Genomic DNA, 19,135 nt, shown 5'->3' on the forward strand with positions numbered 1-19,135 from the left:
ACACACAGTGGGAAAGTTTGGTCTCTTCAATAAATGGTGTTGGGAAAACTGGATATCTGTATACAAAAGAAAGAAATTGGACCCCAAATTTTACCATTAACAAAATGTAACTCAAAATGAATTAAAGACATAAATGTTAAGACCTGAAACTAAAACCCTAGAAGAAAACGGGGTGAAAAGCCCTTTGACATTGGTCTTGGTAATCATTTTTTGGATATGACACTAAAAGCACAAGTAACAAAAGCAAAAATAGGTGGTACAACAAATGAAGTTTTTGCACAGCTGAGGACACAGTAAACGAAAAGGCAGCCTATGGAATGAGAGAAAATATTAGCAGACCATTAATCTCATAAGGGGTTAATATCCAAAATATAAAAGGAACTCCGATTACTCAATGGCTAAACCAAATGATCTAGTTTAGAAATGGGCAAAGGATCTTAAATAGGTACTTTTCCAAAGAATATAACAAAGGGCCAACAGGTGCATGAAAAGGTGCTTAGTGTTAACCTCACAATCATCAGGAAAACGCAAATCAAAACCACAGTGAGAAAACACCTCACACCTGTTAGGATGACTATTACCATAAAAACAAAGGACAAGTATTGGTGAGGATGTGAAGAAAGGGGGAACCCTTGTTCCCGCTGCTGGTAGGAATGTAAACTGGTGCAAATAGAAAACAATATGGAGGTTCCTCAAAGAATTACAAATGAAACTCTATGACCCAGCAAATTCCACTTCTGGGTGTATACCTGAAGGAAATAAAAACAGGTTCTTGAAGAGATAACTGCACTCCCATGCTCATTGTAGCATTTTTCACAATAGCCAAGAAACAACGTAAGTGTCCATTACCAGATGAATGGATAAAGAAAATGTGTGATGTATACATATATGTATATGCACACACACACAGGAATAATATTCAGCCACAAAAAAAGAGGGAAATACTTGCATTTGCAACAACATGGATGAACCTGGAGGGCATTAATCTAAGTGAAATAAGCTAGAGAAAGACAAATACTATTATCATGTCATTTATATGGGAAATCTTAAAAAAAGTCAAATTTGTAGAAATGGAGAATAGAATGTTGCTTGCCAGGGGCTGGGGTGGGGGTGGGGAAATGGGGGGAAATTGGTCAAGGGTACAAACTTTCTGTTGTAAGAGTAAGTTCTGAAGATCTGATGTACAACATGGTGACTAGTTAACAATACTGTATTGTGTGCCTGAAACTTGCCAGGAGAGTGGATCTGAAGCATTCTTTAAAAAAAAAAAAAAAAAAAAAATATATATATATATATATATATATATATATATATATGTATATATTATATGATGGATGTGTTAACTTCTTTGTGGTAGTCATTTCACAGTGTATATGTGTGAAATCACATTGTATGCTTCAAATATATACAGTTTTGTCAGTTCAATCATACCCTAAATAAAACTGGAAAAAAATGATACCAGTTACAAAAACCATAAGAAATAAAAATGAACACTTTTGCCATTTCTATCAAAAAAAGGAAATTAGTATTAATTTTGAAAATGTGTTAATAGTATTACTGTGTTATGTATTTATATATGTGAAAGGTATATGCCATTAGAGATACGTACACATTTATAGGTGAAATGATTTGATGTCCACAATTTGCTTTAAAGTACTCCAGTACTTTTTTTTGCTTTAAAGTACCCTGAAAAAGGAAAATGGGAGGGGCATTGATGAAACAAGATTATTTAACTTTTGCTTGTTGTTAAAAGCCAAGTGATGGTTATATGATGGTGTGTGTATATATGTATTTGTACTTACATTTATATATACATGTCTTTACTTTTGTGTAGTTGTTTGAAATTTTCCATGATAAAAAGTTTTAAAAAGAAAAATCAATTTCTTTACATAGCTATATATATACTTACGCTATTAAATGATGAAAGCAGAATATAAAATTGTATATACAGCTACAACTCTGAAGAAAAGCAGTTGAATTGAAAAACCAGTTGTGCTTGTGTTAAGCTGTCATCATAAATTACTTTTTTATATACATAACCTAATCCAGTTGTATATTTTTACCATAAATTTTTTAAAGACTATATATATAGTCGACCTTTGAACAACACAGGTTTGAACTGAATGGGTCCACTTATACACAGATCTTTTTCAACAAATATATTGATAAAGTTTTTCAAGATTTGCAGCAATTTGAAAAAACTCACAGGTAAACTGTGTAGCCTAGTAATACCAAAAAAAATTAAGATTAAGTTAGGTATTGTTTATATTATCAGTAAGGCTTTCAGTCAGAAGTAGGCTGTTAGTAAAGTTTTTGGGGAAGCAAAAGTTGCTTGTGGATTTTTTACTGCCCAAGGGGTTGACACCCTTAACCCCTGCATTGTTTGAGGGTCAACTGTATATTGTAGCAATTGTGTGTTAAAAATATCTATATTTGTGCACTCTGGTTTAATTGCACTCTTTCTGCAGAGCCTTTTAAGCATAACTAGTTTGAAAACTGAAGATGATACCATTTTTAGGTTATGTACTTGGGATTCAACAAGATCTTGAATATAATAATTGTGAAAGGCAATGCAAAAAATGATTAATATCGCTTTAATGATGGCTTCAGCTACATATAATGATAAGAACATAAGTACTTTTAAAAATATGTGAAAATAGCCTGCAATTCTCTTAAGTTTAAGATATTCTACCTTGGAAAGTCAGCTATCGTCTGTTAAATTATGAAGACAATAGAAGAGAAAAATTGACTCCATATATAAAGATTAATCTATTTTCTTGAAGATTATTTTCTTTTATCAGGCCTTCTATTGATAAAGGGTTTTGTCTTTTTTTTTTTTTTTTTTTAAAGGAAGGTGGAGTGTTTACTTTTGGAGCTGGAGGGTATGGTCAGTTGGGTCATAACTCTACCAGTCATGAAATAAACCCAAGGAAAGTTTTTGAACTTATGGGAAGCATTGTCACTCAGATTGCTTGTGGAAGGTAAGCTGTTATATAAAAGAGTATCTTAGTCTCCGTAACACAATTATTTAGGATTTTTTTTTTTAACAGTCCAGAGGTCTTTTATTTTTTTACACCTACCCAGTCATGGATTTATAGGGAGTGGGTTCCAGCAGCTGAAGCTTCTTTCCATTGGTTCTCACAAAGTGTACTTCTCTGGGTGAAACAGGCTGGCACTTAGTTGAATTCAAGTACTTTTTTGTTTGGCTTCCTTTTTTTCTGATCATTTTCCTTTACATGTTTCAGGAAGATCTGTCTTGGCTCTCAGAGTGCTTAATGTTTTCAGCACACACAAAAATTTTCTAGACAAAAAGAATCTTGCCCTTGTTTATTTACAACAGTGCCAACAGCATGCTAGGTAACATTGTAGACTTCATTTTGCCATGGTAATGTTTGTGGAGCATTCCTTTTTGAATAGTGGCTATCCCCTTGATGTCTACACTATAACCTTTGTTGTGGATTTGCATATATGTGGCCAAAGGAATAATTCCAAGTTTTCCAAAAGGCCTGGAGAACATATAGGGGTGTCTCTCCTTATTCCTTTTGTGTTGGTCCTTTTGCAGATTACCGGAAGATAGCAGTTCCTAACTGAAAGTAGGGTTTTTTGGGTTTTTTTTAAAGGTTTTATTTATTTATTTGACACAGAAAGAGAGAGAGAGAGCACAAGCAGGGGGAGCAGCAGACAGAGGGAGAAGCAGGAGGCAGGCGCTTAACTGACTGAGCCACCCAGGCGCCCCGGATTTTTTTTTTTTTTTTTTTTAACAAACTGTTTAGCAATTTAGGTATCTAAGATGAAAACATTCTTCCCTAAATGCCTAATTTGCTGCTGAGCGATAATAGTAACAGGAGAAACATCTTTTCTACTGACTATTTTACTTTTCTCTATTTGAAACAAATTTATCCGGGGCAAGATATTAATAATGAATATGTATTTATTGTATATAGCATCACACTTGAAGGGAAAGTACAAATCATCTTGTTTTTCTTTGTCTTTTCCAACTTTTTTTTATTTAAAGGATGAGGAAATTGAGCGGTTAATTATTTAACACATAAAATTAGTTATTGGTAAAAGTTGGATTGGAATATTGGTTCCCAGTTCTTGGGAGAAGCATCACAGCTTTGAAATTGAGCTTCACCTTTGGTGGATTAAATTAGGTAGATTCCCAAAAAACAAAATGTACTTTGACTAAGTTTTGACCACTTAGCTTAATTTTTTCTACGTAGTAGATATCCATATACAATATGGTTCGGTTTTGCCAACTGTTAACTTTAAATATTTGAAATCACACTGTAGGTAGTCTTTGGTGACTTCTTTTTAACATGTTACTTGTATGATTGGTTATCTGTATGTGTGATGCTGTGGTTCTCCATTATTAGATCTCATTGCTGTGCTCTATTCAGTTATATGCATATATAATTATTTACTCTTTTTATTACTGATGGGTATTTGGGTACTTCTAGTTTTTGGCAATTACAGTTAATGTTGCTTTGAGCATTTATTATATGATGTACATGAACCTTCATATTTCTAAGTATATGCCTAAAATGGGATTGCTGGGTCGCAGAGGATACTTACCTTGAATTTTGCAGGTTAATATCACACTGTTTACCAGAATGATTATGCCAGTTTACGTTCCCATTAATATTGCATGAGAATTCCTGACACTCTGTGTCCTTGTCTCCATTTGGTATTGTCAGACTTTGAAATTTCTGCTGATCTCTTGGGTATATATAGTGTCACTTAATCATGATTTGAATTTGCATTTCCATGATTTGATACAGATTGAGTTGAATCTGTAGATCACTTTGGGAGGTATTGACATCTTAAAAATATTAAGTCTTCCAATCCACGAATAGGAGATATCTTTCCATTTATGTCTTTAACTTGTTTCAGTAATTTTTTTGTAGTTTTCATCATATGTCTTTTAAATTTCTTTTTGGATTGTTCATTATTAGTGTATAGAAATGGAAGTCATTTTTGCATGTTGATTCTGTATCCTGCTTCAGTAATTTTTTTTTTTAAATTCTGATAGTTTTGCGTGTGTGAAATCTCTAAGGGTTTCTGCATATAAGATTATATCTGTACACAAAGATAATTTTACTTCTTCCTTTTCAGTTTAGGTGCCTTTTATTTCTTTTTCTTGCTGGAACTTCCAGTACTATGTTTAATAGAAGTATTCAAGTAGGCATCCTTGCCTCATTCCTGATCTTAGAGGAAAAGCTTTCAGTCTTTTACCATTGACGATGATGTTTGTTGTGGGTTTTTCATATATGGCTTTTATTATGTTCAGATAATTTTCTTCTATTCTTAGTTTTTGAGTGTTTTTTTTCCTTATCATAAAAGGGTGTTGAGGTATGTTTAGTTTTTTTCCTGCATCAATTGAGATGATGATGTGGGTTTTTTTCTTCATTGTCTTAATGTTGTAAATTACATTGATCAATTTGTGTATGCTGAACCATCCCTGCATCCCATTTGGCTATGCTATATGGCTTTTTCATTATACTACTGAATTCTGTTTGCTAACGTTCTATTGAGAATTTTTGCATCGGTACCCATAACGGATAATGGTCTGTAGTTTTCTTGTAGTGTCCTTGTCTGACTTTGATATCAGGACAATGCTGACCTCATAGAACAAATTAGAAAGTTGCACCTCTTCAAGTTTTTTGGAAAAGTGTGAATAGGATTGGTGTTAGTTCTTTAAATGTTAGGTAGAAGGCACTAATGAAGCCATTTGGTATAGGGCTTTTCTTCGTTGGGAGATTTTTGATTATTGACTCAGTTGTTTTACTATTTATGGATCTGTTATGGTTTTCTATTTTTTCGTGATTTAGTATGAGTAGGTTTTGTATTTCTAGGATTTTGTCTTTTTCTTCTAACTCATCTAATTTTTTGCAAAATAACTTTTTAATACTCTCCTACAATCCTTTTTATTTTGACAGCATTAGTGGCAATATCCCCACTTTTATTCTGATTTTAGTGATTTCTTTTCTTTTTCCTAGTCAAGTTAGCTAAAGTTTGTCAATTTTGTTGATCTTTGTAAAACCAACTTTTAGTTCCATTGAATTTTGCTATTTTTCTATTCTCTATTTCATTTATCTCAGCTCTCATCTTTACTATTTCTTTTCTAATGCAAGTTTTGTGTTTAATTTGTTCCTTTTTTTTTTTTAAGGTCCTTAGGTTGTCAGGCTGGGTTGTTCATATGAGATCTTGTGTTTTTTGTTTTGTTTTTGTTTTTCGTTTTTTTTAGGTAGGCTCCATGGCCAGCATGGAGCCCAATGCAGGGCTTGAACTCATGACCCTGAGATCAAGACCTAAGCTGAGATCCAGTGTTAGACGCTTAATTGACTTAGCCACTAGGCACCCCAAGATCTTTCTTGTTTTTTAATTTAAATTCCCCCCTTAACACTGCTTTCCTGGCATCTCTTGTTTTGATATGTTGTGTTTTCATTTTCATTTATCTCTTAAGTCTTCCTGATTTCTCTTGTGATTTCTTTGATTCATGTTGTCGAATTTCCACAGATTAGTGAATTTTCTAATTTCCTTATGTTACTGATTTCTAAGATCATCCTGTTGTTGGAGAAGATACTTTGTATGGTATCTATCTTTTAAAATCTATTGAGACTTACTTTCTGGCCTAACATAGGGTCTAACATGGACAGTGTTCCATGTGCATTTGAGAAGAATGTGTATGTTGTCGTTGTTCGGTAGTGTGTGTCCTATTAGATATAGTCGACTTAATTGTGATTCAAGTCCTCTGTTTCCTTACTTCTGTGTGGTTTTCTGTTTATTATTGAGAGCAGGGTTATTAAAGTCACCAACCATTTATTGTAGAATAATCTTCCTTCAATTCTTTCAATTTTTGCTTCATATATTTTGATGGTCTTTCATTAGATGTGTAAATGTTTTTAATTGTTCTCTTTTTGCTGTACTGAAGCTTTTGTTAAAATATAATGTCCTTTGTCTCGTGTAACCTTTTTTGATTTAAAATCTATTTTGTCTGATAGTAGTATGGCCACCCTGCCCTCCTTTGGTTGTTGGCATGGAATATCTTTTTCCATCTTTTCACTTTCAGCCTATTTGTATCTCTTGTAAATAGCATATAGTTGGATCATGTTTTTTAATCCATTCTGCCAGTGTCTGTCTTTTGAATGGACAGCTTAATCCATTTATACTTAAAGGTAACTACTGAGATGTAGGGACTTTTATCATTTTGCTATTTGCTTTTTGTCCCTCATTTCCTGGATTTACTGTCCCCTTTTGTGTTTAGTTTGTTGGGTTTTTTTTCAGTGAAATGTTTTAATTTCCTTCTCATTTCCTTTTCTGTATATTCTATAGCTACTTTCTTTGTGGTTACCATGGTGATTATGTTTAATATCCTGAAGTTATATCACTAATTCAGATTGATACCAGTTTAAATTCAGTAACATACAAAAACTCTGCCCCTGTATAACTCTGTCCCCACCCCCTTTTAGTTATCGATTTCACAAGATAACTTATTTATACGTTGTGTATTCAGAAACATTGTTTATGCATTAGTCTCTTAAGTTATATAGAAAACAAAATGTGAAGTTATAAACAGAAGTTACCATACTAGCCTTTATAAACATCCATGTATTTACTTTTACTGGGATCTTTATTTTATCATACAGCTTTGAGTTACTGTCTAATATTCTTTCATTTCAGCCTGTAGGATTCTTTTTAGCATTTCTGATAGGGTAGGTCTAGTGATAACAAACTCCCTCAGCTTTTGTTTATATATAAATGTCTTAATTCCTCTCTCACTTTGAAAGGACAGTTTGCCAGACATTAGATTCTTGGTTGACAGTTTATTTCTTTAAGCACTTTGACTATGTTAGCCCAGTCCGTTCTAACTTCCAGAGTTTCCGTGAGAAATCGCCTTATAATCTTATTAAGGATCCCTTATATGTGACAAGTTACTTCTCTCTTGATGCTATCAGATTTCTTTCTTTATCTTGGGACAGATTGATTGTAATGTATCTTAGTGTGGGTCTCTTTTAGTTCATCCTGTTGGGGTTCATTGAGTTTCTTGGATGCTTACGTCTTTCATCAAATTTGGAAAGTTTTTGGCCAGTATTTCTTCGAATGCTCTCTCTTTCTCTTTATCTCTCTTTACGTTTTGGAATTCCCATGGTACCTATGTTGGTCTACTTGATATCCCATAGGTCCCTTAGGTTCTCTTCAACTTTTCTTCAGTCTTTTTTCTTTCTGTTCTTGAGACTTTTTTCCAATTCTCTCATTTATTTTTCTGCCTGCTCTAATCTGCTTTTGAATCCCTCTAGTGAGTTTTTCCTTTTAGTTAGTTAGTTGTACTTTTCATCTCCCAAATTTCTTTTTGGTTTGTTTTTAGGCTTTCTGTTCCTTTTTATTGTTTTTTCCATTTTTTTCACATATTGTTTTCTTGACTTTCTTCTTGTCTTCCTTTAGTTATTTGAACATCTTTAAGATAATTGTTTTAGTTTTTATCTGTTGAAATTTTCCATCCGGTCTTTCTTGGGGACAGTTTCTGTTGGTTTTTTGGTTTTGCTTTTTTAATGATTTTATTTATTTGAGAGAGACAGAGAGTGGGAGCAGGGGCAGAGGGAGAGAGAAAATCTCAAGCAGACTCCCCACCGAGCACAGAGCCCAACATGGGCCTTGATCTCATTACCCTGAGATTGTGACCTGAGCTGAAACCAAGAGTCGGATGCTTAACTGAATGAGCCACCCATGTGCCCCAGTTGTTGTTGTTGTTTTAGACTTTATTTTTTATGGAAGTTTTAGGTTCACAACAGAATTAAGTGGAAGGTACAGAGATTTTCATTGTACTTATACCTACACATGCATAGGCTCTTCCATTACCAACATTCTCCATCAAAGTGCTATATTTTTTCCAATTAATGAATTTGCATTGCCAAATCATTATCAGATAAACCTGGTTTACATTAGGGTTCAATACCATCATAGTATTACATAGAGTGATTTCACTGCCATAAAATTCCTCTGTGATCTGATTGTTTGTCCCTTCCACCTCCCTAACCCGTGGCAATTACTGATCCTTTTACTCTTAGTTTTGCCTTTTCCAGAATACTTATATAGTTGGAATCATACAGTTTGTAGCCTTCTCAGATTGGCTTCTCAGATTGGCTTCTTTCACTTAGTAATATGCATTTATGTATGGTTTCTCCATTTTTGATGGCTTGATCACTGATGTCTTTTTAGCACTAAATAGTATTTTATTGTCTGAAACAAACTGATACAACATGAAAAACATGTTGTTTCCGAGGTTTGGCAATTATGAATAAAGCAGCTAAAAATGTCTGTGTGTAGGTTTTTGTATGGATGCAACTTTTTAACAACTTTGTATAAATAATGCAGAGCATGATTTGCAGATCTTATTGTATACATATTGTAATAATATGTTTAGTTTTGTAAGAAACCACCAAACTGCATTCTGAAGTGGCTGTATCATTTTGCTTACCCGTGTTGGTTAATTTTGTTTTCCTTTAAATAGGCCCCACATCCCAATTTCTTTGTAAGCCCTATGATTTTTTTTTTAAACTGGACATTTGAGTCTAATAATGTGTAGCTGTGGACATCAGATTCTCTCCCTTTTCTAGAGTTGCTGGTTTTGTTTTCTGATTGTCATATGTGCTCTGTGCACACAAGCCTTGAGGTGTAAATGTAAGGTCTTCTCAGGTTCGTTCTTTCTTTCTTTCTTTCTCTCGTTCTTTTTTTAAAGGTTTTTTGATTTATTTACTTGACAGAAGGGCACAAGCAGGGGGAGTAGGAGGGGGAGAAGCAGGCTGCCCGCTGAGCAGGGAGTCCGACGCGGGGGTCCATCCCAGGACCCCAGGATCATGACCTGAGCTGAAGGCAGACCCTAAACCAGCTCAGCCACCCAGGGGCCCCTTAGGTCTTTTCTGAGCCTGCATCTCTTCCTGGGCGTGCACAGTGCCTTCTGAATTCTCGTGTATACAAGGCTACTTTTGAATGTCCTGGATCTTAAACGTCTGACTCTCAGAAGAGGTAATAGAAATGAAGGAGGAAAAACAAGAAATTAAAAGGGGAAAAGGCATCAGCCCTTTAACCTCTGAAAATCTCTTTAGCTGGAGGGGATGGACTTGGAACAGTGGTGCAACAATGGCTTACCCACCTTTGTGTCTGCACCTCTTGATCAGAAGCAGCAATCAGAGTACCAATCTCAAAAATAAGGACAGGGTCTTTGTTGCCAACTCTGACTTCGTAAGCTATGTACAAGCTACTCCTAGAGTAAGGATGGCTCCCTGTTAACAGGGCTTTGCTGAGAGTTGAAATTGACCAAAATTAATTGCAGTTTACAACCTAAGCCTTCCCCTGGATATTTAATAGACTCCAGAGTTCCAAAACTGTTACATCAGACAGATTCTGCCAGTGCAACTGTTGTGTAGATGGGGAGACAGATTCCTGGTGCTTCCTACTCTGCCATCTTCTTAGAATCATCTTCTCATTGCTGTCTTTGAAAATTCCTTCATCCTCCTACTCTTTAGTGCCACTGTTGCTGTAAGTTAAGTTTCATATGCACACGCATCTGTTTCTGTGATCTCCATCTTATTCCTTCAACTCCTGTATCCCCGTGCCACTTTCACACTATATAAACTTTCTGACACTGTCATTCTGCTGTTTGGAATAAAACAGGTCCTTGTTGTTCATTGTATCCATCAAAAATGCTTGGGCCGGGGCGCCTGGGTGGCACAGCGGTTAAGCGTCTGCCTTCGGCTCAGGGCGTGATCCCGGCGTTGTGGGATCGAGCCCCACATCAGGCTCTTCCGCTATGAGCCTGCTTCTTCCTCTCCCACTCCCCCTGCTTGTGTTCCCTCTCTCGCTGGCTGTCTCTATCTCTGTCGAATAAATAAATAAAATCTTTAAAAAAAAAAAAAAAAGAATGCTTGGGCTGAGGGCAGCTGGGTGGCTCGGTCAGTTAAGCATCTGTCTTCAGCTCAGGTCATGATCTCAGGGTCCTGGGATCCAGCCCCACGGTGGGCTCCCTGCTCAGTGGGGAGTCTGCTTCTCCCTCTCCCTTTGCCCACCCCCAGCTCATGTGCACGTGTATGCTCTCTCCCTCTCAAATAAATAAAATCTTTAAAAATAATAATAATAATGCTTGGCTGTTTCTGGCCTGTTACTTTCATAGAAATTTTAGTATCAGCCTGTCCGTGTTCTCCAAAAAAATTTTTGGGGGATTTTGATTAATAGTGTTTTGAATCTCTAGACTAATTTGTAGAAAAGTTGTCTATATAATTTTGGCTTTTCTAATCAACTTCCAAACTTCTTTAATGTCTTCTAATTAAATGTTTAAGATTTTTCATCATATAGGTCTTATACATCTTTTGGTAATTTTATTGCTAGATACTTCCTTTTAATGCTATTTTATAAGTTCTACTTTCAAAGGTATCTTTGGCATGTAGAAATAGTTGACATTTATATATTAATTTTAAATCCATCCACTTTGGTAAACTCTTATTAATAACTTATGTACACAGTCATATCATCTGTGAATCAATTTAGTTTTGTTTCTTCATTTCTAATACTTATGCTTAACATATTTCTTGCCATTACTTATGTCCTGGCTGGGACGCTAGGATAATGTTCACTAGAAGTGCTGAAGATTGGAGTGCCTGGGAGGCTCAGTTGTTAGGCATCTGATTTTTTATTTCAGCTCAGGTCATGATCTCAGCGTTGGTCTAGCCCTGCATTGGATCCTTCCCCCAACCACGTACTCTCTTGCTCTCAAAAAAAAAAAAAAAAAAAAAAAGAAGTACTGAAGATCAAGATCCTTGTCCTGTGTTCTCTTTGTGGGAAAACTTTCAATATTTCACAATTAAATATCATGTTTGCCATATATTTTTTGTAGATACCTATATCAGATTAAGATTTCTCTTTTTTTTTTTTTTCCTGTTTAGAGGGATTTTTTTTTTAAATGAATGGATGTTAAGATTTTTAATGTTGGGGGGCGCCTGGGTGGCACAGCGGTTAAGCGTCTGCCTTCGGCTCAGGGCGTGATCCCGGCGTTGTGGGATCGAGCCCCACATCAGGCTCCTCTGATGTGAGCCTACTTCCTCTCCCACTCCCCCTGCTTGTGTTCCCTCTCTCGCTGGCTGTCTCTATCTCATAAATAAATTTTAAAAATCTTTAAAAAAAAAACAAAACAGCCTTATTTTTCTGTAGTAACTCCAATTTAGTCATCATATGTTATCGTTTTATGTAGTGCTGCATTTGGTTTGCCAGTATTTTTAAAATATTATTTGTTATGTTTATTGCTGAACTTGGTTTATAATTTTCTGTTGTTATTCCATAGCCAGATTTTGTTAAGGTTATGCTAGTCTAATAATATATATTGGGGATTGTCCCCTTGTTTTCTGTTTATTTGAAATAGAACCACTTTGGAAGATAGCAGACCTTGTCATTTAAAGCCATCTGGGCCTGGTATTTTCTTTTTTGGAATTTTAAAAAACAGTCTTCAATTTCTTTATAAGGGAGCTTTTAAATTTTTTCTTCAGTCAGTTATTTGTAAGTTAAATTTTTCAATTTTTGCCTAAATTTTAAACATATTAATGTAAAGTTTCCAGTGTCTGTATTGGCCTATTGCTGTGTGCAAACAGCTGTGCCAGTGACCTATAATAATAAATGTTTTTGTTTTTTTTTTTAAAGATTTTATTTATTTATCTGACAGAGATAGAGACAGCCAGCGAGAGGGGAAACACAAGCAGGGGGAGTGGGAGAGGAAGAAGCAGGCTCATAGCAGAAGAGCCTGATGTGGGGCTCGATCCCAGAACGCCGGGATCACGCCCTGAGCCGAAGGCAGACGCCTTAACCGCTGTGCCACCCAGGCGCCCCTAAATGTTTGTTTCTTACTCTGTGGATCATCTGAGACGGTTCTTCCTTGGGCCATGGGTCAGCCGGAGTGGCTCTTATTTTTGCTGCAGGTTGGGGCAGCTGTTTCAAGATGCATGCCCGTTAGGGAGACTTTGCTCAGTTTGTGGCTAAGCAGGGGTGGCTTTGTTACTTGTCTCATTTCAGGCCAGAGGGACAGTGGCTATACCTTTGGGTATTTTATTCTCTTGGGAGTAACACCTGTACACATACATCTCAAGCTTCTGCTTATATCACATTTACTAAAATCCTGTTGACCAAAAGCAAATTATAGTTACATGGCCAAACCTAAGGTTAACGTAGGGGGAATACATGGTGCTTATCTCCCATCATGCTGTAACAAGACTGTGTATATTTAATACTACAGTATAGTAAAGCAGTGGGATTACTGTTTCAGTATACCACAGTATTGTATTAAGGTGTTTTTTTTATGTTTGTAGGTTTTGTAGTGATTTTTTTTTTCTGTTTTGAAGTTAATAAATTATCCTTTCTTTTCTAATCTCTTTTTAAAACCTGTGTTTTCCAGAGAAACCTCTGGAAAATTTATCAGTTTATTAATCTTTTCAAATTAGCTACCTTTGTTCTTTATGATCCATATTTTGTGTACATTTTTCATTTCATACCTTTTAGTCTTCAGTTCATTCAGTGGTGGGATGCAGCTGTATATGCTCATTGTGTAAACTTTCTCTAACAGTGTTCAGATCTTCTGTGTGGCTTTTGTTGTTGTTGTCTGTTTTGCTTGATCATTTTTTAATCAGTTAACAAGAAATATTACACTGTCTTGCACTGTTTGACTATTTTCAGTTTCTTTTTGTGAGGTCTGACAATTTTTTATTTTGAGGCTATATTAATTCTTAAGTGCAAAAAATTCCAGTTTTATCTCTCCTTGGTGAATTGAACTTTTCATCACTGTAATCCTAGACCTCTAAATCTCTAGTAATACTTTTGTGGGTTTTTTTTTTTTTTTTTTTAAGTTGGTTGCGTGCCCAGCGTGGAGCCCAGTGCAGGGCTTGAACTCATGACTCTGAGATCAAGACCTGAGCTGAGATCAAGAGTCGGATGCTTAACCGACTAAGCCACCCAGGCACCCCAGTACTTTTGTTTTTTTAAAGTCTCTCTATGTGATGTTCATAGAGACATATGTGCTTATATATTTTTTTCCTATTTTGTCTGTTATATTCGTTCTTTACATATTTGTTCGTACATATTCTTTTACTTTGTCTTTCTGCATGTTATAGATGAATATCATGTAAGCAGTATTAAGTTGGATCTTTAGAAATTTAATCTGGCAGATTTGCCATTTGCAACATGGATGGATCTAGAGGGTATAATGCTAAGTGAAATAGAGAAAGACAAACACTGTATGATTTCACTCATATGTTGAGAAACAAAACAAATGAACAAAGGAAAAAAGAGACAAACAAAAAAGCAGACTCAAACATAGAGAACAAACTGGTGATTGCCAGAGAGGAGGTGGGAGGGGGAATGGTGAAATAAGTGAAGAGGATCAAGAGTACATTTATCATGATAAGCAATGAGTAATGTGTATAATTGTTGAATCACTATATTGTACACCTGAAACTAATATAACACTGTATGTTAACTGTACAGGAATTATATAATTAATTTTAAAAACATAAATTTTTAAAAAATGGAATTGTTGAATCATTATATTTTACACCTGAAACTACTGTGACACTGTGTGTTATTTATACTCGAATTAAAAAAAAAATCCACTCTGACAATTTTGTCTTTTAAATGGACCATTCTGTTAGTTTTATAATTACTGATAATTTGCGTTTAAACCTGCCATAATATTTGTATTGTTTTTGCCATCTATTTTTAATGTTTTATTTTTTTGTTTTGTTTTCTATTTCGCTTTTCTTTGGATTGATAATTTTTTAAGTCAGTTTAGTTCCCTTTACTTGTTTGGAAACTATACCTTCCTTTTCGGTTGTTACGTCAAACATAAACAGAAATAACATATATCCTTAATTTATATTAATACCTTTCTCTCTTTCTGGGCAATATAAGAACTTCCATTTACCTTTCCCATCTTTTCATTCTCTGTATGTATTATATTAAACTTCACAAAAACATTGCTTCATATAGTCAAGGTACGTTTAGAAATGCATATATATTTACTACCTTTTCTCCCCAGTCTTCATATTTTCTAATTCCTTTTGTCTGAACACCCTTTGGAATTTTCTTTATGTATCTAAAAATGTTTTATTTTACCTTCGTTCTTAAATTATATTGTTGGTGGCTATAGAATTCTAGCTTGGTAATTACCTTCAGTTCTATGAAGATAACATTCTGTTGTCTTTTAGCTTTGGTGGTTGTGGGGAAGCCAGCTACTATTCAGTATGTTGCTCCTTTGAAGGTGATGTGTTTCTTTTTTCTCTTTCTCCAGTTTTGATTTCATTTGTCAGAGTACAATTTTCTCATTTTCTTATGCGCTTCTTGAAAATGAAAAATAATATCTTTGATCAGTTATAGGGTATTCTAAGCTATTATCTCTTTAGATATAGCTTCTCCTTTCTTCATGGGACTCTGGATGTGTATTGAATCTTCTCATTCTGTCTTGTAGCCTTATTCTTTATTTTCTACATTTTCGACCCTCTTTGCTGCTTTCTTGATTGTTTTTATGATTTATATTTCAGCCTATTCTTATGCTGTATCTGTTTTTCATTAAACCTACCCTTCAAGACCTTGATTTCAGTTATTTTGACTTCTTAGTATGCGTCTTTCTTACTGGTTCTTTTTAAAATTTGAAATTCATTTTCTTTAGTGTTTCCAGTTGTCTGTCAGTTTTCAAGCTTGGCTTTTATTTCTTGGACACTAAAATACTATTAAACAGTTGTTCTACTTTCTTGTATTTGATAATTCCAATATCTGAAATCTTTAGGATCTATTTCTATTTCCTTTTTTCTGCTAAATTTTGTTCATGGTGCCCTGTTTCTTTGTATGCCCAGTTTTTGTGCTTGACCATGTATTTGAAAAATTATGGGAATGATTTGACAAAAGCTTTCCTTTCCTTTTCCCATATGTGAACTAGAATTTATCATAAAAAGTAAATAAAAGTTCATTGTATATATGAGCCAGGAGTGCTTCTATCAAAATTTTGTTTAGACTGTTAAAGTTATACGTGAATATATGTTCCCAAAGTTTAGAGAGTTCATCCTTTCTTGTTTATCTGTTTCATGCATAATTCATTAAAAGACTGTAAAGCAATATTTTATTTATTTACTTTTTAAAGATTTATTTTTGAGAGAGAGAGAGCTCGTGCATGCATATGCTGGGGAGGGTTAGAGGGAGAGAATTTCAAGCAGACTCCCTGCTGAGCGTGTAGCCCAACGTGGGGCTCAGTCTCACACTCTGAGATCATGACCTGAGCAGAAACCAAGAGTTGAATGCTCAACTGACTGAGTTAACCAGGCACCCCTATACAGCACTATCTTAAAATAATTTTTTCAGGTGAAATACTTCATCAGTCCCTTGTGAAATATCACAAATGATTTAATGTTATCTAATTTTGTAATTCTTAACAGGTAGAATGATTTGGATAGTTATTCTTAGCTTTGTGAACTCAATTCTTTATAGTAATTCATTTAACTGTTGTATTGGGGAAGAATTTTCAGTTATATATTGATTAAGATGTAAGGATTTATCTATTGAGGGAATGTAGGTAGGTATATGGTATCTTGGCCAGTTTTACTTCCAGGTAGTCAGTACAATAAGATATATTAACTTCTTTATTGAATAATTGCCAAAGCCTCCTGAAGGAAGCAGCTGAGGAACACCAGAAATGTGAATCCATCGAGGAGATGATCCAAAAATAAAAGGTTCAAATTCCAGTGGTATAATATCATAGTGTTTTTTGAGTTATTATATCAAATCTAGGACTTAGGATGGTTGTTTAGTGGCTCTTAACTCTGACTTCATGCTGTTTATCTTTTGGAGAGTTTTTAGAAATGTATATTATTGCCTAGGTTAACCCCTAGGTGATTCCAGTATGCAACGAGGTTTAAGAACCACTTCTTTGGTATACCATTTTGAGGAGGAGTTTAATGAACTAGTATTGCAATAATTTTTAAGCTATATGTTCTTTCGAGGTAGCACAGTGGTTGCTTCCTGAAGGAGGCAGACTGGGCAATGTTAAATCCTTCTTCAAGCATAGCAGTTTTCCTATTTTATATGCTGGGATTCCATTTAACATCTCATTTGTTAAAAGTTTCCTTGGTTAAAAAATTCTGGTTCAAAGGTGAAATGGTTGTTAGATTCTACTTAGATTTTCAGTAATATGGCAGACTAGATAACTTGAAAACCCTTTTGAATCAAAACACCTTTTAAATAACAGGTTAGTTTGCCAGGAACTAAAGGGAATGCCACAGGTCATAAACAAAGAAATCTGAAAACTGTTGGTATTTGTTTGAACTGACTTTGGAGGTGCCCTGAAAGAATTTGCCAGTGTAGGTAATATATTAATTAGCTTATATTGCTAATCAAACCACCCTAAAACTTAGTGGCTTAAAACAGTTTTTTTATTTTGCTAATAGTTCTTTGATTCGGTAATTTGGGTTAGGCTCAGCTGGTCAGTTCTCATCTTAGCTGGACTTAGTTCATCAGCTGATTTTCTGGCTAGGGGCTCAGTAGTTTGGCATGGTCATAGCTGGGACAGCTTGTCTCTGCTCCAGGTTGTATGTCATCCTTTACACGCTGATTTTGGATTAGTCTCATGATAGTAGAACAGAGTTTCTAAAGAGAGAGAGGGAAAGAACTTAGAGCCACTTGTAAGGCATAATCTCAGATCAGATACACTGTCATTTTTGCTGCATTCTATATTCAAAGCAAGCCACAGGTTAGAGCCCAGATTTAAGACATGGAGAAATTAAGTCTCCATCTTTTTTTTAATATTTTATTTATTTTTAATATTTAACATTTTTAAAATCTTTTGTTTATTTTTAATATTTTATTTATTTTAATATTTTATTTGACAGAGCACAAGCTGGGGGCGGGGTGGGGTAGGGAGCAGCAGGCAGAGGGTGAAGGAGAAACAGGCTCCCTGCTGAGCAGGGCACCCAATGCAGGGGCTCTATCCCAGAATACTGGGATCATGACCTGAGCCGAAGGCAGACACTTAACCGACTGAGCCACCCAGGCGCCCCAGTAGATTCCTCATCTTGATGGAAACAGCTGCAGAAGTCATATTGTAAGCATAATGGGTATAGAGAGAGGAACGATTTTGGCTCTTTTGATAAACAATATACCATAGAGGGCAAAGGAGTTTAGGACAGGAGATGAGACCTAAGAACTGATAGAAGCATTAGTGAGGCCTGAGAAACCATCTCCTCCCAATAAAACCATATCATGGAAAGAGTTCACCGTGAAATATTCCCTTGCTAGCATAAGGAGACTTTTCTGTCCTTGGTCTAGTTTCTGGTTTGAATCTCCTCTGAGGATTTGTAACCACAGGACTGCCATAAGGTGGGTTTAGGACTTGTCAAAGTCACCCTGGGTTGGTGTGTATGTATTAAATTTCACAATGTATTAAATTTCACAATGTATAACGGGTTTTGAATGAAAAACAGGGTGGCAGATTTGGGGTAAAAAAAGAACTTCTAGAAATAGGATAAAACATTATCATTGAAATTTAAAATAAAGTAGGTAATTAAAACAGCAGTTAGGACACTAAAAGGATTGATTTGAAAAACAGATCGAGAGAAATTACCCACAAGGGGCATGGATATAAAAGAGAGATTAGGAGACTGGTAGGATATGTTGGGAAGTTGCAACATTTCAATAATACTATCAAGGAGAAAATAATTGAATAAATGTGAGAGAAACAGTATTTATAGAAATAACACTTAAGAATTTGCCAGACTTGATCGAAGCCGTAAAACCTGAGATTGGGGAACACAAGGCCTGAGCCGGATAATCATCTTTAACCCAAACATACAGTGTTCCTGAACATACAGTGGTGAAACATCAGAGGGAGTTGCATAGGTTCACTGATTAGTGGGTTTTTTCAGCTTCAGTTCTGCAGTTTCTTAGGTTTGCTTCCACTCTGCTAACCTCCAAAGGAATGTGGGTATATAGGTGTAAGGATCAGTTTCTTTAGAAGAAAGGAAACATGTTTTGTTCTATATATTTATGCACTGTTTTATTATACACACACACACACACACACACACACACACACCTCAATCTTCTGATTGGTAGTGGA

At 35.2% G+C, this 19,135-nt stretch overlaps 1 protein-coding gene across 6 annotated transcripts in view; it reads left to right on the plus strand.

The window, feature by feature from the left end:
• HERC4 (HECT and RLD domain containing E3 ubiquitin protein ligase 4) overlaps positions 1-19,135 on the plus strand; it is a 132,423-nt gene that overhangs the window by 44,695 nt on the left and 68,593 nt on the right. For all 6 annotated transcript variants that reach the window (XR_003317476.4, XM_026504313.4, XM_026504314.4 and 3 more), the window contains one exon: positions 2,851-2,981. Coding sequence is in view for 5 of the 6 variants with exons in the window: in XM_026504313.4 (XP_026360098.1) it covers positions 2,851-2,981 (131 nt within the window). In the remaining variant the exon portion in view is untranslated. The remainder of the gene's footprint in view (positions 1-2,850; positions 2,982-19,135) is intronic.

Source organism: Ursus arctos, unplaced genomic scaffold (genome assembly GCF_023065955.2).
Source record: "Ursus arctos isolate Adak ecotype North America unplaced genomic scaffold, UrsArc2.0 scaffold_7, whole genome shotgun sequence".
NCBI lineage: Eukaryota > Metazoa > Chordata > Mammalia > Carnivora > Ursidae > Ursus > Ursus arctos.